Genomic DNA, 21969 nt, shown 5'->3' on the forward strand with positions numbered 1-21969 from the left:
TGATTGTTATTATAATGATTATTATTCCATGCATTATTTGGAAACAAAGAGTGGACAAGTCAAATTCAGTTATCTTTATCACTGAACCTTCTTTTATAATTTCTTAAATAGTGCAGTTCAAAATAAAAGGGCTGATGTCTGGCATTGCTGTCACTATACTAAGGACACCGTATTTTTGCAACATGTTTTGACCTGTGGGGTCCACATCCCACTCCCAGTGATAGTCCGTGAGGCTCTGTTTATCTCTGAGATACGAGATCAAAACACAGTCATAGGCACCCAGCCAAGTCTCAGCATCATCTGGATATGGGTAATCAGTATTCCTGGCCTCTACCACTGAGGGGCACCATTTACATACAATCTGGGCTCTGTAACCTACCAATCCTGTCATCTCGGGGAAGTGGCTTAAACTCTCTATTTGTAATGGGGCTAAGCATAGAATAATTTTGATAATTAAATGAAGCGATTTATATAAAGTGCTTAATACACACCTAACAATAATAAGGAGTTTCTTCCAGATGGGAAAAGTTCTCTTTTAGGCAATCTCACACCAACTCAGGCTTCTATCTTCTGAGTCTGGTCACAGAATCCACCGTTCAGGGTACTTAACCAAGTCTTCCTTAGCTGCCTCTCCATAAGGCTCCAGTACTCAGCTGATGTGAGTTTGCACAGAGAACTCCCACACCTGCAACAATCTGGAAGTCTCTTCTCTGTCTGCGAATTCTCTAACCACTGTGTCTTCAAAGCATGTGTCAGCTTTTCTCCATCTCTCCAGGCTGTATTTATGCCTCTCCTCTTTTGCTAACGTTTTCTACTTAATTTCCACCTAGAATTCTTGGGGTAGTCTGGGTGCTAACCCCATTTGACTTGGTATAGAATTCCCAGAGTACGAGACAATGCCTCAGAAACCATAGAATCTGGGAATCCAAGTTGGGGTCCCCAACAGACACCTGCAGGGTCCCTTCAAGGAAATCATCTGCCTTGGCTAAATGGCGGGCCCTGGAAGTCTTGGTAACAATGTTTAGCAGGAATCCTGAGGGCAGAGCTAGTCTCCTTTGCCAAGCCAAAATCAGTCTGAGATCTCCCAGGTAAGCCGAAGAAGGTGGGGTAAGGTGGAGGTGAAAGATGCTCCTTTTGTTCCCAATGCTTTATTATGAAAATTCTCAAACATACATAAAAGTTGAAAGAATTTTAGAGTGAGAACCCATATACCTACTATCTAGGCTCTACCATTAACATCTTATTTTACTTGCTTTATCACACAGCTGGAGCGCTGGTGGCACCGTGGTTATGCGCTCAGCTGCTGAGAGGTTGGCGGTTCAAATCCGCCAGCCATTCCATGAGAAAGATGTGGCAGTCTGCTTCCATAAAGATTACAGCCTTGGAAACCCTGTGGTGCAGTTCTACTCTGTCCTATATGGTCACTATTGACCATATAGGACAAAGTAGAATTGACTCAACGGCAACAGGTTTTATCACACGTCTGTGCGTCTGTCTGCCCCTCTAGCTGTGCATCAATCCATCTTATTTTTCAAAAGATGCTCCTTTTTTATTTCACTAGTTCTTTACATTTTGAACAGCCTGCTTTCTCATAATCCTTATCATATCCTTTGACGAAGATGATACAAGCATTCCCATATTAAAAATGAGTAAACTGATTCTCAGAGAAAATCAGAAAGCCATCCAAGGTCATAAGGCTAATTTCCCTGCTGTAACAGAAACCTAGAAGGTCTATTTTCTGAGTATTGTAGCCGCTTTCATGGGCAAGAGGGTTTGGTGAATGAATGAATAAATGAATGAATGGCTTTGCTAGGCAACAGGCCTAGAAGAAGGAAAGCAGGAATCTCATCTCAGTCCTCTATATCCTCAGTGTCTGGCATGTATGCTAGATACATATTTACTGAGTGGAAAAAAAAAAATTTTTTTTTTTTTTTACTGAGTGAACCAACTAACTAATTAATGTTGACTTGAGGAGTCCAACTGTTCCTCTAAGTCCCTCTTCTGTCTCTGCAGGATTAAGAGCCTCTGGAGAGGACTCAGTCCCAATAGAGGTGGCGGGAACCCTGGAGGGGTTCGTGACTTTCCCCCTCACTATCGCGGTGGACACAGAGATTGAACACGTTGTATGGACTGGTCCCCAAAATGCCATTGCTTTAGCACACCCAGGAGGAATTACCATTTTGGACAGAAGCTACCAGAGCCGACTAAACATCTCCAGCAAGAGCTACTCTATGCAACTGAGCAAACTGACCCTGAGGGATGAGGGGCACTACCGAGCTCAGATAAACACAAAGAACTCTAATAGCACCACTGAAAAGACATTCATCCTGCACGTCTACGGTGAGTTCCAGAGAGCTTCTGTTGGTTTTGATCTTTATTTTTAAAAGCAGATTTTTTTCTCTTTGGAATTTACCTCTCTAGGATAAGTATGACCACCACTTTGCATTTGTTTCTTTTTGTTTTTTGGAGGGGTTTTTTTTTTTTTGCCCAGTGCCATATATACAGATGTCAAGAGTGGAAAACACAGCCATAAAATCCTTACACATTGTATAATTTTCATATTTCGTGTAACTGGCCCCCTCCGCATAGACATTTCGGTTCTTTCCAATTATTTTTCTCTCTCAAGTAATACCGCAATGAATATTTTTATGCATCTGTCTTTCACACATATATGAATAGGATAGATTCTGAAGAATAAATCTACAGAATAAATTCATGGAGTCAAGTTGCTGAGTCGAAGGGTATATGCATTTTTTACTTTGTTAGAGATTTCAAAATTGTTCTCATGTTATCAAGTAACCTCCCACCAGCATTTTTTGAGAGTATGTTTCCCCATATTCTTGATAGCATGTTATCAAACATTTACCTTTGCTGAACTGATTAACTAAAATAGTATTTCATAGTTTAAATTTATGTTTTTCTGAATATAAGTGAGATGGGCATCTTTTCACGTATTTCAAAGACATTTTTATTCTGTTTTCTATGACAATTAATATAATTTACCCATCTTTCTATTAGGTAGTTTGACTATTTATATTGATTTTTAGAGTGCTCTGTATATAGTAAAGAAATAGAATTCTATGCAGCTAATAGAATGAATTGACTCAAGATGTAATGACATAGAGCAGTATCTAAGATATATGGTTAGATTTTTTTTGAAAGTCCAGAATAGTGTATAGGTGTGCTACCATACGTATGTCTATACCTAGACTATCTCTGGAAGAATCAACAAGAAACTTATAACAATGAGCTTCTTGGGGAGAAGAAATAGGTAGAGCAGAAAACAAGAGGAAAGAAAGCTTACTTTTTTCATTGTGTACCTTTTTGTATATTTTTCAATTTTGTGCATATATTACCCAGTCGAAAAATAGCATTTAATTGAAGACACACACTATAAAGGGAGAAGTTAGAACAAAAGGCAAGGAAAGGACTAGGAAGAAGTTCTGGGAGAGCAATGGTCCTAAATTCAGAGCAAAACGCATGGGCAACTCAAATTCTAGAGGCAGAGGTCCCCCTCTATAGTATTTGGGGCCAGGTTGTTCATCCACTTATTCACCAAACATTCATGAGCGACTGCCTTTCATGAGCCAAGCCAGGTGTCAGGTATTTGGACAGAGGCGTTGACCCTGCCCTCAAGGAGGTCACATACTGGTCGGGGAGAGAGAGAAGTAATCAGACTATAAATCATGTTAAGCTGTAGTGATAACCCCTGTGGAAGACATTATGGAAGCAAGAGGAGAGGCACTCATCTCAGCTTCCAGTGGGAAGCTGAGAGAAAACTCCCCTGAACAGTAATTCTTCTCTCTCTCTGCTGTTCCAGCTCCCCAAACCTTACCACCTTGTCCCAGTGCTCACCTGCTAGGAAGGAGTCTGAGTAGTTTTCCCTTTGCCATTGTCCCTCCAGAGCAGCTGCAGGAGCCCAGAGTCACGGTGGAGCACACGGTGTCTGAGAGCACCTCCTGTAACCTCACCCTGGTGTGCTCCATGGAGAGGGAAAGGAAAAGCGTTCTGTACAGCTGGACCATGGTAGGCACCCATGCTTCTGAGTCCTTTGAGGGCTCCACTCTCACCATCTCCTGGATGCCCTGTGATCCAGATGTGGCATACACCTGCATAGCCAAGAACCCTGTCAGCCAGATCAGCTCTCACCCTGTCCATGTCCCGCAGTTCTGTGCAGGTACCAGACTCCACATGGGCCCTCCAGAGGATTCCAGAAACAGTTTGAGCAGCTGTGGTGCCTAAACCCCAGGGTTCTGGCAGGACACAGATGGGGTGGGGAAGCAAAAGAACAGACCTGAAGGCCCTTTGTTCTGTACCCTCGGGGACTGACAGAGGCTGGCAAGGGGCATGGAAACTCCCATGCCGTACGAAAACTCTAAGGGCAGAGCAAGGGAGGGGAAGACAGTATGGATGACAGGGTCTAGTTCGATCTTTGCTTGGGTGGGGGTGTCCCCTGGGGTATTTCCAGAAAGGCAGACAGGGCGGGAGAGGTCTGTATGCAGTGGACAGAATCAGGTGGAATGGATGGTCATGGGAAAGCAGCAGGGATGCCTCATCAGAGGAGAGGCTGGGGGGAAGGGATGGGGCCCTGGGCAGGCTGGCTTAGGGGCAAAGGAGTTGGGAGACCGTGACTGAGCTGCAATGTCTCCTCTCTGACTGCAGATCCAGGAGCCTCCAGAGGAGGAACAATGGGGGAGACAGTGGTAGGGATGCTGGGGGAATCGGTCACCCTGCCCCTGGTAGTCCTGACCAGTCAGGACATAGAGAAAGTTGTCTGGATGTTTAACACATCCATTATCAGCAAAGAGCGGGGAGAAGCAGCAACAGCAGGCCCGCTCATTAAGTCCAAGGAACCTGGCAAGGACAGGGTGCAGGTCTCCAGCCAGGACTATGCCCTGAAGATCAGCCAGCTGAAGATGGAAGATGCTGGCCCCTACAATGCCTACATGTGCTCAGGGGCCCGCAGAGTCATGAGCACAAAGCACTTCACCCTGCACGTCTACCGTAAGTGTCTGGGCAGAGTGTCCACTATGAGATTACTTCCCTGAAAGGTTTCTCCCCCTTTGCTGCCTTCCCCACCTCCCTCCTTTCCCATGCCTCTTCTTGTATGAAAATACTGCAGACCACTGGGACAGCTATTCAGTTCACATCAGTCAATTAGCAGGAAGAAAAATTACAACAAGCAGCTGGAAAAATCTACTTGCCAAGGTCCTCCTTCCTATAAACTTCTAGTTAGGACTCCACCATCCAGGTGCTTGTACCTGCTTCCTGCATTGATGATCAGATGAGACCAGAAACTCTCCAAACTGCATATTTATAGAACATTGCCGTCTTCTGTAAGGATAGATCCACCTGGGGTAGGATCAGAGAAGACTGAAGAGAAAGCCCCTGCCAGTGTCTCTGTGGCCTCTGAGTGTGGGCCACTCAGTTCCCTTGAGTGTAAAGGGTAAGAATACACATTCCTCTTCCTCTTCCCTGGCCCAAAAGGGAGCTTGGCTGGACAGTTTGCATGGTTTGAGTTTGTCAGATCTTTTCATCTGTACCATTTAAGAGAGGTCAGCATACCCTCTGCCTGGATTTGTTGGTGTCTGGGTACGTGTGAAAAGAGTCACCCCTCATAGTCCTGATAAAATATGCATCAAGCCAACCAGAAACAAGGGACACTGGTGGTTCGGTGGTAGAATTCTCACCTTCCATGCAAGACCATCCATACCTGTCGCTGTCGTATTGATTCCAACTCATAGGGACCCTATAGAACAAAGTAAAACTGCCCCACGGGGTTTCCAAAGAGCAGCTGATGGATTCAAACTGCTGACCTTTTTGTTAGCAGTCATAGCTCTTAACCACTGTACCACCAGTGGTTCAATTCCCAGCCAGTGCACTCAAGTGTAGCCACCACCTGTCTGTCAGTAGAGTCTTGCATGTTGCTATGATGCTGAACAGGTTTCAGTGGAGCTTCCAGACTAAGATGGACTAGGAAGAAACCCCTGGCGACCTACTTCCGAAAATCTGCCAGTGAAAACCTTATGGACCACAGTGATCTATCCACAACCTATCATGGGGCAGAACCAGGCAGTGCCTCGTTCTGTTGTGCATGGGTTCGCCATGAGTCAGAGGCCAACTCAACAGCAGCTAACTACAACAGGCCAAGTACACACCCAGTGCATGCTGTGACTCCAATATAAAAAAACCAGCAAAAAGATTAAGTTAAAAATATAAACCAGGAACAAACAGAGCCAGCCATATTATTTCTTTTAAAATTACTGACTGTATTCTTATCCAAGGTACCACAAAGCATGTGGCTTAAAGCAATAGAAATGCACTGTCTCACAGTTCTGGAGGCTATGAGTCCAAACTGAGGGTGCCAGCAGGGCCAAGCTCTCTCTGAAGGCTCTAGGGGAAGTTCCTTTCTTATCTCTCTGTTTCTGGTAGCCCCAGGTGTCCTTGACATGTAGATGCATCTTCACAGGGCCGTCTTTCATCTTTCTGTCTCTCTCTGCCTCTTCCCCTCTTCTGTAGGACACCTCTCAATATTAGATTAAGATACACCGTACTCTGGTATGACCTCATGTTAACTTGCTTGATAACATCTTCAATGACTCTATTTCCAAACAAGGTCACATTTACATTTACAGGTGGGGCGGGGAGGATGGTTTAGGATTTCAACATAAATTTTGGGGTGGCAATTCAATTCATAACATAAACATTTATTAAGCACCTACTGTGTGACTGGTGTTATGTTCATCTGTCTACATGCATTAGCTCATATAAGTAAACAAATAAACTAATGAGACCTCACATGTTGGAAGGGCCTTCAAACCACGTAGAAGGGCTGTGCTTATTTTTGTTGGTTTGCTTGCTTTTTAGCTGCAAGCATATCATGTAGAATGATGTTGTATCTTTCTTTTCTCAGTTTTCAATAACTCCCTTATTTCACACATGAGTATCAAAGGCCCATAGAGGTGAAGTGACATACCTGAGATTTCATAGCAAACTAGGGAAAGTCCAGGCACAGTCCAAAATGCCTATGACACATAAAGGCACTTTCCCAGCCCTAACACAGGGTCAACACACAACTTCGGTGGATATATTTTGAGCAAATGAAGATGCGGTGGCTCGGTGGGCAGGCCTGACTCCACACTGGGCTTGCTTTTCTCCTCACACAGGGAGGCTGAAGAAGCCAGAAATCACCTGGAGCTCTGGGCCCCCTGAGGACAGCATCTGCAGAGTCACCCTGATGTGCTCGGTGGAGGACAGTGGCGATGATGTAACATACAGATGGACTTTCTTGCAAAAGGGAGCTGTTGTGGCCCAAGGGGGGTCGCTTCTCAATGTCTCCTGGAGTGGCAGCGAATATTACCCCAGCTTCACATGCACAGCCATGAACCCCGTCAGCAACAGTTCCCGGCAGCTTTTTCCTGGGAATATCTGTCCAGGTTTTTATCTTCATCACTACTCTGCCAGGCCTCAGGGCCTCAGGGCCTCAGCTCCAAAAGAGTATGCATTCTAAGTGGTACTTTATGAAAGTACAGCAAGGGAATGTGGGCAAGAGACCTTTAGAACAGCACATTCCAACAGAAGTATAATGGGAGCCACGTATATAATTTTAAATTTTCTAATAGACATATGGAGCCCTGAGACTCAGAGAGGCACAGTGGTTAAGAACTACTGCTGCTAACCAAAAGGTCAGCAGTTTGAATCACCAGCTGCTCCTTGGAAGCCTCATGGGACAGCTCTACTCTGTCCTGTAGGGTTGCTGTGAGTCAGAATTGACTCTACAGCAAAGGGTTTGGTTTGGTTTTTGGTTTAGGAGCCATATAGAAAAAGAAAGAGGTAAAGTTAATTTTTATATCTTATTTAACCTAATATATCCAAAACATCATCATTTAATTTTGTACCCAATATTTTTAAAATTACTCATGAAATAGTTTGTATTTTACCTTGTACTAATTCTTTGAAATCCAGTATCTATTTCACAGCGTATCTCAATTCAGATGCTGAATATTCATGGGCATACTTAATTTGTATTTAGGTTTTATAAAATTTACAGTTAGAAAAATATATTTATATACCAAGTTGTTCCAACATACTTAATAGTTTTTCAATAACTCTCTTGTATCAGTTTTAAAATTTAATTCATTAAAATTAAAAGTTTTGTTCCACTAGCCACATTTCAAGGTTTTCCATGGGGTCATGGCTATAGTATTAGAAGCACAGCATTAGAGGTTTATGGAGAAAACTTGATAGAAAGTTGATATGGAAAGGAATGCAGACAACCAAGGAACAAGGCTATATGAGCGAGTGAAAAACGAAGCCCTAGTGGCTCTTACTGAGTGCTAAACACTATTATAGGCTTTTGTACACTTTAGCACAATCAATCTTCACAATACTGTGAAGCGTATATTCTTACTATACTCCATTATATAGATAAACTGAGACTCAGAGAGGCTAAGGAACTTAGCCAAGGTCACACAGCAAAAAGCAGGATTGGAACTCTGAGTTCTGTCCTCTCTTCTTCCCTACGGGAAAGCAGAGGGAAGGGAAGGTCTACCCAGGCTCTGATGATGCTGGGTCAGGCTCTGTCTGGCAGATGGATTCTGGCTCAGCAGAAATCTGGGCTCTTTCTGTCTTAAGCCTGGAACTCCCCAACTACCGTTTACAGAAAAGGGCACTGTAGTTTGATGGTTAAGGGTGCTTTAGAATCAGAGAGATTGCATTCAAATCCTGACTCAGGTGCTTAAACTCTGTAACACTGAGCAAGTAATAAACCTCTATAACCAGACAATTATTTAATACTGCAACCTCTTGCCTACAACAATGTCTGCTCAATATATAATTGTAAAATGAAAATAAATATTTTCTGCAATATCCTGGGATTTTTAAGAGGCAGGTGGGATGATCATTATCTTCTGTTTACCATTTGCATTAACCTCACTTGTCATTATTTGTATTAACATCACTCATTTCCTTTTCAAAGAGCCTTCGAGAAGCATAAAGACTTGGATTATAGTCCTCCTGATAATTTCTACCCTTCTATGCTTTGGAATCTCCACCTGGTGCATTTGGAAGCAAAAAAGACAGTGTGGGTTTGCTGAGACCGATGGTGACTGCCAGCACTAGGCCGTTTCTCTGGGGCCTTCCCTTTTCTCTGAAGGATTCTCTGTACTCACCTAATGCCTTTCAACCCTTTGTCTCCCAAGACCTCAATTCTCCTCAAAGTGATGGATAGGATGGGAAGAGGGTATTAGTTGGAACTCTTCAGTTACAGAGAATCAAAACCAACTCAAAGTAGTTTAGACAAAAAGGGTGTGTGTCGGGGGGGGTGACTTATTGATCATGTGATCAATCTCTGGGAAAGGCAGAAGTGGAACTGGCCTTAGGGAAAGGTACTATCAGAGACTCAAATTTACCAGAGCTCTTCATTTCTCATCTCCCTTTCTCTCTTTGAGCTAATTTAGCTCTCTCCTACTGCAGCCAGCAAGGAACCCAGGTGGTGCAGTGGTTCAGCACTTGGCTGCTAACCAAAAGGTCAACAATTCAAACCCACTAGCTGCTCCACAGGAGAAAGACGTGACAGTCTATATCTTTAAAGATTACAGCCTTGGGAACCCTATGGGGCAGTTCTACTCCACCCTATAGGGCCGCTATGAGTCAAAATTGACTGGACAGCAGTGGGTTTGGTTTTTTGGACTGCAGCCAATAGACAGGTGGGTGTGGAGGGTATGCCAGAACATACCATAGCTCCAGACTCACACATACTAATAAGCTCAACACCAGAAAGGGAAAAAGGATGTTTCCCTCCAACCCCAATTTGAAAAGACTCCAGAAATAGCTCTAATTGGCCCTGCTTTAAGTCCTGTGGCCACTTTCTGGACCAATCATGTGACCAAAGTGATGAGGTATTATGATTGACAACTTCTTCTAGGATCTCACTATTGGAGTGGGTATGGAGCAGTTCACAAAAAAGAACAAGTATGCCTAGAATACATAGGGCCCTGGAAGAATCACTGTGAGCAGGAAAAACATTAGTGGCCACTACAGAGGGTTTAGGAGCCCTGGTGGCATGGCGGTTAAGTGCTATGTCTGCTAATCAAAAACATTGGCAGTTCAAATCCACCAGCCACTTCTTGGAAACCCTAGGGGACAGTTCTATCCTGTCCTATAGGGTCACTATGAATCGGAATCAACTCAACGGCAATGGTTAGAGCTCACCCTTCAGAGGGATGAAAGGAAGCTCCAGAGCCGCCTTCTCAGCTAAAGGTCGCCCTAGATTCTGATCACCTCTACCCACAGGCTTGTACACATATCAGGGCTAACACTCCCCCTAAAGCCTTTCCCTGTCCATTTCCCCAGAATCTCTTTCCCTCAAAGAAGCCTCTCTCTGTACAGCGCTCTTGATAAACCTTTTCTCTAACTTTGTTTCTCAGGTTCAGCTCCAGCCCTCAGTGACAGCCAAGGTGAGGTTCCAGCTGAAACATCAGGTAATATCACCAGTGACACAATCTATGGGGTCTCTGGTCCATATAAATCTTCAAATCTTTGCTACTCAAAGTGTAGTCTGCCAATCAGCAACGTGGGTATCACCTAGGGGCGTGTTGGAAATGCAGAATCTTGGGCTTCACCCCAGATTACTGAATCAGAATCTGCATTTGAATAAGATCTCAGGTGATTCATATGCCCTTTTAAGTTTGAGAAGTAACATGCTGATGGAAGGTAATTTGGAAAACAAAAGCCATTACCAAGATAGACTTTTGAGAAATGGTGGCCAGAGATAGGAGAAGCGGTCTTCATCGGTGGGGTCTCAAGGGCTCCTCAAGCACAAACTCCCATCACTTGAATGTGGCCTATGATGAAGTTATTTTCTCCACTCGGAGAATGGAGAAACGAAGGCCAAATGGAACACTAAATCTGTGACAGGAACAAAATTAGAACTCTGATTAAAATTAAAGCACATGAGATGGTCAGTTGTTATGAGCTGCCATCAAGCAAGTTGGTTCCAACTCATAGTGATCCTATGTACAACAGAAGGAAACACTGCTCAGCCCTTTGCCATCCTCACAGTCGTTTTTATGCTTGAGCCCATTGTTGCAGCCACTGTGTCAATCCATCTCATTGAGGGTCTTCCTCTTTTTCACTGACCCTCTACTTTACCAGGCGTGTGTCCTTCTCCAGGGACTGATCCCTCTTGATAACATGCCCAAAGTATGTAAGACATAGTCTCACCACGCTTGCTTCTAAAAGCATTATGGCTGTGCTTCTTCCAAGACAGACTTGTTCATTCTAGATATCCATTACCCAACAGCATCACTGATGTGGTTTTCCAATTCTTTAAAAAGCTATGGAATGCTTTCTTCAAGCAAAATATTATTCAGAACCCCAATAACATAAAGCATGCAAAAATGTGGTTGCTCTGATGGATGGTGGGGTGGAGAGGTGAGATACTTGCCCTTACTCTCCCACCCCAGCCCCACAGGGTCTTAAATTACCAACTTGTAAAAAAAAAAAAAATTTTTTTTTTTTAACTCCGGAGCTCTGGAGCTCTAAGGAATCTGCAAACTCTGCCCACTCAGACCAATCCTACTTAAAAAAAAAACTCTATGTCATCTCTCATGGAGGGGCTATCCCAAGGAGGTGAAATAGAAGGACAGGCTGGGGGAGGGGGACTCAAGTAATCCAACAATGCAGTCTTTTCCCAAAAAGAAAATGTAATCAAAACAAAAAGCAAAAAAACCAAACCCAGTGCGGTCAAGTCAATTCGGACTGATAGCAACCCTATAGGACAGAGTAGAACTGCCCCATAGAGTTTCCGAGGAGCGCCTGGCAGATTCGAACTGCTGGCCCTTTGGTTAGCAGCCATAGCACTTAACCACTACACCACCAGGGTTTCCAGTCAAAAGAAAGGTGGCAAGAAATGGGAACATGGCTAAACTATGGAACTTCCCACCAGCTCCCTCCTCACAGCTGGCAGGGCAGAACCCTCATCTCCCCCAGCCTGGGCTGTCCTTTCTTGGTGCCCTGGACAGATCAGGATGATTGGAGAAGTGCTAGAGACATCACCATCATCCGTGTCCCTCCTCCCTGCCCCAGCACCTCTCTTCATTTCCCAAGGCCTGCTTCTTTAAACTGTCCAACATCTCTCCAAGGTTCCCTCTTCCCTGGAGCCACTGCCACTGCTCTAGTTCATACTGTCAGCAACTGTTTGTTTATACAGGTTTTTTTAACTGAAAAATCACATGGTATACAATAAAAAGTAAATCTCCTTCCAAATCCCAATCACCTTTCAAACCCCAATCTCCAGGTCTCCTCCCAGAGACGACCACTGTTAAAATTTATGTATGTATAGATCCTTTCAGAAACTTTTAATGCATTTACGGGTTTTATGTATATATAGATATGATTTATATATATAAAATACATATCATATGCATGTGTGTGTGTATATATATATACATATAGATGATTCCTCCTAATTCCTTAATTACATAAATGGGGACAATCTACACAAACTTTTCTGAATCTTTTTTAACTCAGCAGTATATCCTAGCAACACTAGCATATGTAGATTGACTGCCTCTTTTTTATTCCATTCTACAGATGCACCTTAACTTATTTAACCAGTCCCTATTAACAGACATTTCTATTCCTTCTTTCTTCTCTCCTAAAATACATAATAGCTTCCTAGCCGGCCATCCCTCCTCCAGAGTTTCTTCATTCTATCCCTTTTACTCACCACTTTCCAAAGCTCAGCTCTGACCTGTCCTAAAATCATCAATGGCTCCTCATGGCCTTTGTTGCTCAAGAGGCAACACAACCTAGTGGTCAGGTGTATGGGTTCTGGAGTCAGAGGATCCTCTGTTCAAATCCCAGCTCACTTCTTATTGGTGATGTGATCTTGGGAAATTTACTCTCTCAGCCTCAGTTTCCTTATCTTACAAAAGGAAAGCACCTACATTTCAAAGTTCTTATTAGGACTGAGTGGGGTAATGCACACAGTGTATGCTCAATAGATATTAAGTACTATTATAGCTCCGTATTGGGTCAGAGCTCCCTTTATTTTTTCCTGCACATAGCCCTGCTTTCAAATCCTGGCCCTACCACTTGGGCAAATACCTAACCTTTATGTGCCCCAGTTTCCTCATCTACAAAAAATAAATAAGGATAGTTTTTGTCTCTACTTCATGAGGTTTTATGCAGATTAAGTAAATTTATTCATGAACAGCATTTAGAACAGTGCCTGGCACATGTCATTGTTAGGTGCCATTGAGTCAATTCCAACTCAGAGTGACCCCACGTGACAGAGTAGAACTGCCCCACAGGATTTTCTTGTCTGTAATCTTTATGGAAGCAGATTGCCAGATCTTTTTCCCACAGAGTAGCTGGGTGGGTTTGAACCACCAATCTTTTAGTTAGCAGCTGAGTGTTTAGCCATTCATGCCACCAGGGCTCCTTTCTGGCACATACCAAACGGAAACCAAACCTGTTGCCATCAAGTCGATTCCAACTTATAGCAACCCTATAGGACAGTAGTACCACCCCCACAGAGTTTCCAAGGAGCGTCTGATGGATTTGAACTGCCGGCCTTTAGGTTAGCAGATGTAGCACTTAACCACTATGCCACCAGGGTTTCACATAGTAAGCACTTAATAACTGTGAGCCATTACTATACACTTAGATCAAACAGGCTATTTAATGTGCCCCAAAGGCAGAGTTGACATCTGTCTTAGTTATCTAGTGCTGCTTATAACAGAAATACCACATGTGGATGGCTTTAACAAACAGAAATTTATTCTCTCACAGTTTAGAAGGCTAGACGTCTGAATTCAGGGCGCCAGCTCCAGGGGAATGCTTTCTCTGTTGGTTCTGGGGGAAGGTCCTTGTCATCAATCTCCCACTGGTCTAGGAGCTTCTCTGTGCAGGGACCCCGGGTCCAAAGGATGCGTTTCCCTCCTGGTTCTTCATTCTTGGTGGTAGGAGGTCCCTCTGTCTCTCTGCTCACTTCTCTCTTTTATATCTCAAAAGAGATTTACTCAAGATAAACCTGATCTTGTAGATTGAGTCCTACCTTATTAACATAAAAAGCCCAACAACATAACTGCCTCTAATTCTGCCTCATTAACATCGAAGAGGTAGGATTTACAACACATAGGAAAATTATATCAGATGACAAAATGGTTGACAATCACACAATATTGGGAATCATGGCCTAGCCAAGTTGACATATTTTGGGGAGACACAATTCAATTCATAACAACATCCAACCAGGATGCCACACTAGTTCTTCATGGCAAGCGCCCATTCTAATAGTCCTATGCTCAGGCAATTACAGTTGTTAAATATTTCGAATATCATTCCTTCTGAAGAGTGTGCCCCAGGTTCCACAACTGCCTTTAATCATACTGTTCCCTCCACCAAGAATGCCCTTTCACCTCTCAAAACCCTGCTCCTACTTCAAGGCCAAATTCAAATACCTCCACCTTCGTAAGTTCTTCCCTGCTTTCCTAACCAGAAGACTTCTCTTCCCAACTCTGAGCTTTCCTTGTACCTTTCATATGTCTTGTAAAATATTTATGTAAATTGATTTGATTATGCATCCAATCCCCCAGCTAAACAGTATACTCTTTCAGGACCGTGTCTAATTTACCTTTGTGTTTCCCAGAACACCTGTCATGGTGCCTGGCATGGTTTATCCAGTGGGGCCAGTTCTCTCACTAAGAAGAGTAGCAGAGTCCATCACATGTCACACTCAATGAGTGCTTATCATATGATTGAATAAACAAATGCTTGAAAAGGAGGAGAGAGAGAGTGAAATGGAACCCCCAAAAGACCAAGAAAAACCTCTCCTCTGGTTTCCTAGGCCCTATCTGAGGAACGAGTCAGAACAGGTTTCAAGCCTTTCTGCAAAGCAAGAGAGAGTTGGGAATTGACATGTTTTGTTTATCTATCCAGAACCCACTGTTAGCCACAATCTATTCACCATGCTTTCCCAAGGGTATAAGAAGCTGGACCCTTTCCCTAAGACTGCCAGGCAATGGCCCAGGACCACCTCAGACAACAGCTTTGACAGCAGCTTAACAACTGAGGAGGATAAAGAGAGGACCGAGATGCAGGAGGTTGTCAGTGGAAGGGACGCGATATATGACTTGACCATTCAGGAGGACATGGCCTCCAAGGGGCAGGCAGAATATGATCTCATCACTCCAAGCAACGTGGTACCTGACCCCATAGTTGAAGGGAATACAGTGTATACACAAGTGTTCTTCAGATCGCGGGTGAGTCCTTTTGATCAGCACATCTTTCTTTCCCCTTCCACTTCTAGGACCATCCAATATCCTGAATAACTAGCCCCTCCAAACCAGGGGTGTGAATTGGGGGATGAACAGCATGCAGGCAGGGAATTGTGGCTCTATCAATATTCATCAAACCTCAGGTCCTTGCGATGGGAGTACGCATCCCTCAGCTTCCTAGGGCCATTATTAATAAGGGAAGGAAGTGTTGGAGAAGCAGAGGAACTGGCCCACCACACTAAGGCAGCTTCCATCTTCTGTGTAAGACTAAAAGGGTTAAGGGTAAAACTCTGAAAATTTCTCCTTTGGCGATTAAGGCTAGTCTGATGTTTTTCTCTTACAGGAAAAGGCTCCAGTTCTTCAGAAGAAAGACAGTTCAAACACAGTGTACTGCTCTATACAGAAATCCCAGCTGGTGAGAACAATTTTCTCTGTATTCCAGAGCCCAAGAAATGAGGAACTATTGCTCAGACCATTTTAACTGGTAGTACTAGATTCCCACAGTTGAGGAGCTTAAGTTCTACTTGTTACACACCCTTTGGCACACTCCATGGTCACCAGAAATGCTTAAACAAATATTCCTGATTTGCATTTGAATGACCAAAGGCCAAACATTTTCTAATTGATCTAATAATTCTATCCATCTTTTGGAAACCCTGGTGGCATAGTGGTTAAGAGCTATGGCTGCTAACCAAAAGGTCAGCAGTTCAAAACCACCAGGAGCTCCTTGGAAACCCTATGGGGCAGTTGTACACTGTCCTATAGGGTCACCATGAGTTTTGATTACCTTTCAAGCCACCTCTGCTTGCGGCTATAATACAGTGGCTGTCTACTTACATATAGGGCCAGCATATCATGCAGATCCATTTGTAAACCACAGTTTTCCCTCCTTTTCTTCTCCATTAGCTGGTCAAAGGTTATTTCACATGAGGCTGTAGATGCAGATTGAGGAAGAGGAAGCAAAACGGTAGGAAGCTGCTGTGCAATGAATCACTTCATATGGCCCTTCTAGCCATGGTTTTCATGACTCACCCACAATAATTCAGTGGGACTATGCAAATAAGGTATATGGAGTGGGATCCATCTTTTAGCTCCAATCCAAATTTTTTTTATTATGAAGACTTTTCTGTCTACCTCAGTGCAGTAATATCTCCCCCTTCGAAAGCTTGAAAACCTGTGGGAACTACACACGTAACTTAGAAACTAGTCATGTTGGATGTACTTGTTCAGGTATGCAGTGCAGTTCAACCATCATCTGCCTCATGTCTTGACTTCTAGAGCATGGCCTAATGCTTAGCTCTTCACTTTTGACCCTCAGGACAAATCCCTACTGTTCACTGCATTCCCAAAGCTGCTTTCCTGGCCCTTTGTGTTTGGATTAATACTGGTCCATTTAAAGTCATGGGCACCAGTCAGTGCCCTGAGTTTCAGATTGTCCATAAGTCATTGCATGTCTTGTTAGTCCTTCATGGCTCCCATACCACCCCCAGGAAACTGAGACCCCTGAAACCACCCTACCTAAAATGCAAATAGAAATCCACATATTTCTTCAATCAAGCTCTTGATCAAATTTATCCCTTATCTTCTGAATTTTCAAGACCAGGAATTCTGAAGCAGATTCTGAGCCTCCTATTGCCCACTTGATCAGAAAATTCTCAAACCTCTTTGGTTACTAATTTCTGACACGACTCTGCTCCATATCTCAAAGAAGGTTTATGCTCTTGCCAAGCAGTAGCTGACACCTAACCTCCCCCTTCTCTGTGGATCATCCAAGATCTCATCTGTTCTTTAGAGCCTTCGCTGAACACTCTCAGACAAGGGAGCCTCAGAATGCTTAGAACAGGAAGGTTTAATGGTCTGGGCCATTGCTTTGGAACTTAACCTCTAATACCTGAATTATCTATATATGAATATTTACTTTGTTTCTCCTGCTAAGGCAGAGATTGGGATCATTAGACAGTAGCTTATTGAGGGAAAGAACTTTGTCATTTTTATATCCCCTTGATTCGGTGAACTAAATTTTTTATCTCTTTTGCAGAGTTCAGCCCACAGCTTTTACAATTAGGAAATGCTCCATAAAATCTTGTCATTAGCTTGGTTGATTGCACATTGCCTAGGCCAGTCCATATGACCTTACTTCCATAGGATGGCCTGGTCTCACCTTCCACTTCTCATCAGCACAAGACTGAGGAAACCACAGACTTCCGGGCTTTATTAACAACTCTGTCCTTGTGTGTTCTGGTTCACAGCCGAGACCACCACCACAACAGAATGATGAGTTTCCTGAAATCTCTACCTATGAAAATTTCTCCTGAAAGGAAAAGCAGCTGCTACATCTCTTCTAAAGTTGGAGAAGCAGCTGGACCTCCTAGGAACGGGGAATCCTGTGGACAGAATATTTGAGAATTTCCCTCTGTGTCTCAGACATTCCTGGGTTTATCTCCCCCTTCTCCTCACCTCATATGGCTTGCTGAGCCTTTTAATAGATCAGACCTAGGCTCCTTCTTGGAGCCCATGGGCTTCAGATGTCATTGTTCCACTTGTTTCCTTGCATTTTCATATTGTTTCCTCCTTTCAACTCAGATACACCACCTCAAATTCCTCCAAGGGGACCTGGACTGACCATCCTTCATACCTTTTTCTAAACAGTTGCTCAAATGAAGCCTACAGATATTCTCACACAGTTGAACAAATGCCTATGTAAAATGATACTAGTTGCAGCATTATTTGAAATAAAAGGCTGGAAACAACCTAAATGTCCACTAGTGGAAGTCCAGTTAAATACATGATGGTGCATCCATGCAATAGCCAACCCTGCCACTTTCATAAAGAAAGGGAAGACTAAACCAAAAGCAAAGTAGTTTGCTGAATACACTGAACACTTCAAAGGCCAGTGTAGCAGGGGTAGGGGTTTAGGGGCCATGGTTTCAGGCAACATCTAAGTCAATTGGCATAACAAAATCTATTAAGAAAACATTCTGCATCCTACTTTGGTGAGTGGCATCTGGGGTCTTAACCACTAGCAAGCAGCCATCTAAGTTGCTTCAATTCGTCTCAACCCACCTGGAGCAAAGGAGACTGAAGAACACCAAAGATACAAGGTAATTATAAGCCCAAGAGAAAGAAAGGACCACATAAACCAGAGACTACGTCAGCCTGAGACCAGAAGAACTAGATGGTGCCCAGCTACAACCGATGACTGCCCTGACAGGGAACACAACAGAGAACCCCTGAAGGAGCAAGAGAGCAGTGGAATGCAGACCTCAAATTCTTGTAAAAAGACCAGACTTGATGGTCTGACTGAGGCTAGAAGGACCCTGGAGGTCAGGGTCCCTAGACCTTCTGTTAGCCCAAGACAGGAACCATTCCCAACGCCAACTTTGGGATAGAAAATGATACTGATGAAGAGTGAGCTTCTTGGATCAAGTAGACCCATGAGACTATGCAGGCAGCTCCTGGCTGGATGGGAGATGAGAGAGCAGAGGGGGTCAGAAGCTGGTTGAATGGACATGAAAACAGAGTGGAGGGAAGGACTGTGCTGTCTCATTAGGGGGAGAGCAACTAGGGGTATGTGTTAGGTGCCGTCGAGTCAGTTCTGACTCATAGCGACCCTGTGCACAGCAGAACAAAACACTGCCTGGTCCTGCGCCATCCTTATAATCATTGTCATGCTTGAGCTCACTGTTGCAGTCACTGTGTCAATCCACCTCATTGAGGGTCTTCCTCTTTTCCGCTGACCCAGTACTCTGCCAAGCATGATGTCCTTCTCCAGGGACTGATCCCTCCTGACAACATGTCCAAAGTATGTAAGACGCAGTCTCGCCATCCTTGCCTCTAAGAAGCATTCTGGCAGCACTTCTTCCAAGACAGATTTGTTCGTTCTTTTGGCAGTCCATGGTATATTCAATATTCTTTGCCAACGCCACAATTCAAAGGTGTCAGCTCTCGTTTGGTCTTATTCATGGTCCAGCTTTCACATGCATGGAGTATATAGCAAGGTGTATATAAATTTTTGTATGAAAGACTGACTTGATTTGTAAACTTTCACTTAAAGCACAATAAAAATTAAAAAAAAAAAAAAGGGAAGACCAATCTGTGTTAATACGGAACAGATTCTAAGAGACATTGGACAGGACAAAGTCCAGGGCACTGTGTATATATGCCCCAGTTGAATAAAAAAGTATATCTATCTGCTTATTTGGTGTCTTGGTTGCACAGTAGTTAAGAGCTATGGCTGCTAACCGAAAGGTCAGCAGTTTGGATCCACCAGCCAGTCCTTGGAAATCCTATGGGACAGTCCTATAGGGTCTCTAATGAGTCAGAATCAACTCAACGGCAACGGGTTAGGTTTTTTTGGTTCTATATTCTTTTTTTTTGGTTCTCTTTTTTTTAATATTCTCTTTTTGGTTCTATATTCTTATATAGGCACACCAAACTTCTGGGAGGACATATAAGAAACTAACCAGTGGCTGCCCTTGGGAAGCGAACTGGGAATCTCAAGAAGGAGACTTTTTTTTTTTTAAGGAGGAGACTTACTCTTTACCTCATACTTTTTGTACTGCTGAATTTTTTTTTTGTAATGTGTGTGCATATTATTTTCCATAGTTTGTAAAAGTGTTTAAGATGTCTCTTTCATGTTTCCCATATTTACCTAAAAGAACTTCCTTCCTTGCCCAGCCTGGATACTTAACAGCCACAGTATTGCTCACCTTCCCTTATTGTGGCCTCAGCCCTGTCCCCTCTGCAAGATGCACTCCTAATACCGTCTTGCACATTTCTGTTACATGTACCTTACAGCCCATTCATGTCTTTTAATGTCATGCTTCTGCTGTCGTACTCTACATAGGCCTTGGGGTCAGTATGGATTTCATGGCCTGGAACGGGTCCTACCAGGGGGACTGACAGGGCTTTATACGTAGCAGGAAGTTAAGTACTGCTTGTTCACTGACTGGCTGGCTGCATGGATAATTATCTTTGTAAGGTATCAGCACAGAAGCTCAACAATCAGACACATGATACTACAATGTTGTGTGTTAGTATATTCCAGTTAGAGCATCCCAAAGAGCCCAGAGCCCATAGAGTTTGGTAATAGAGAGTGGAGGGAAGGAGTGTGCTGTCTCATTAGGGGGAAAGCAACTAGGAGTATATAAAGCAAGGTGTATATAAATTTTTGTATTTATTTCTTCTGCTCTTTAAATAAATCTGGCCAGCTCAAGAGCTACACAACCCAGGGTACATGAAAGGCCATCAGCAGTCATGGTCAGTGTCACTGGTGCTCATCTGGACTATTCTGACTCCCATCATCTCCTGGTTCCTCTGCTTACCAAACCCCTTGATCTCCAACTCAGCTCCTACTACCTTGCTCAAGCTCCTCAGCTCAGATGGGTCTTTTGAATGTATTTCCCCAGTTATTACCCTTGACACTTGCTCCAGGATGTGGTTTGTCCACACTTCCCTCCAGGAAGAGGCCAGCCTGGCCAGGCACAGAGTCCCCAGGGAACAGGGATCAGGCAGGGCATGAGAAAGTAAATGCCTTGACTGTCCTTCATGAGATAAATGGCTTCTGGTATCTAGGATTCTGCTGTTCTAGTATGAACAAGGCTGGGGACACTGACATCTCACCAGGAGGCCAGACCCCTCTCCAGCGGGATTAAATGGATGTGTGTTTATTGCCGATCCACAGGGCCATTTGGCTACTGTAGAGAGTAAAAGTGCAGAGTATGAAGAAGACACATAAATTTAATTCCAGCAAGGAATTTAGGCTACCTCTCCATAACACCGCACTAGAGAAAAAAAAAAAAAACCTCCATAACACCACAACTTTATATTAAATTTATATTTAAATACAGGATGGGGCAATTCAATAACCAAGTCCATGCAGTCTCACCTGTTGGAGTCTCTGAGAAAGGCCTCTTCCCATTCACTCTTATCTCTTTCTAAGTTCAGAGTCTCAGCTGTGCTCCCCATGGTCTTGTTGAAGGGACTGGCTTGAAGGCCCAGAGGAGCTGGGCATACGGTTTAGTCCCCAATTGCCTCCTCTGCAGCACTCAGTTGTCTGAGCCCTCTCTCCAGTGTGCCGTGGGAAGACTCATCAGGATTAGGAACTTTAATAGAATGTAGCTTCTGAGAAAATTGTGAAAATAGATTTCTAATAATGTGTCTTTACTTACACACTGCTGGTGGGGATGTAAAATGGTACAACCACTTTGGAAATTGATTTGGCGTTTCCTTAAAAAGCTAGAAATAGAGCTGCCATACAATTCAGCAATCCCACTCCTTGGAATATATCCTAGAGAAATAAGAGCTGTCACACGAATAGATATGTGCACACCCATGTTCACTGCAGAACTGTTTAAAATAGCAAAAAGATGGAAACAACCAAGGTGCCCATCAACAGAAGAATGGATTAACAAATTATGGTGTATTCACACAATGGGATGCTATGCAATGATAAAGAACAATGATGACTCCGAGAAACATCTCATAACTTGAATGAATCTGAAAGGCATTATGCTGAGTAAAATTAGTTCCAAAAGAATAAATATTGTATGAGACCACTATTATAAGAACACAAGAAAAGGTTTAAACACAGAAGAAAACATTCTTTGATGATTACGAGGTTGGGGAAAGAGTGAGAGGGGTATTCACTAAATAGACAGTTGTCTTAGTCATCTAGTGCTGCTAT

At 43.5% G+C, this 21969-nt stretch overlaps 1 protein-coding gene across 17 annotated transcripts in view; it reads left to right on the forward strand.

The window, feature by feature from the left end:
* Nucleotides 1–19370, forward strand: part of LOC100669205 (T-lymphocyte surface antigen Ly-9-like) — a 31067-nt gene extending 11697 nt beyond the window's left edge. The window contains exons 2-10 of one of the 17 annotated variants that reach the window (XM_064282806.1): nt 2014–2340; nt 3905–4177; nt 4663–5004; nt 7167–7436; nt 8978–9103; nt 10428–10481; nt 14947–15269; nt 15628–15699; nt 17534–19370. In XM_064282806.1, coding sequence (XP_064138876.1) covers nt 2014–2340; nt 3905–4177; nt 4663–5004; nt 7167–7436; nt 8978–9103; nt 10428–10481; nt 14947–15269; nt 15628–15699; nt 17534–17599 — 1853 coding nt within the window. In that variant the 3' untranslated portion in view covers nt 17600–19370. Of the gene's footprint in view, nt 1–2013; nt 2341–3904; nt 4178–4662; nt 5005–7166; nt 7498–8977; nt 9104–10427; nt 10482–14946; nt 15270–15627; nt 15706–17533 lie in introns of those variants that run through there. The other 16 variants (XM_064282807.1, XM_023554174.2, XM_064282808.1 and 13 more) reach the window with 16 other exon arrangements.
* Nucleotides 19371–21969: the final 2599 nt, after the last annotated feature.

The sequence above is a fragment of the Loxodonta africana genome, chromosome 3 (genome assembly GCF_030014295.1).
Source record: "Loxodonta africana isolate mLoxAfr1 chromosome 3, mLoxAfr1.hap2, whole genome shotgun sequence".
Taxonomy (NCBI): domain Eukaryota; kingdom Metazoa; phylum Chordata; class Mammalia; order Proboscidea; family Elephantidae; genus Loxodonta; species Loxodonta africana.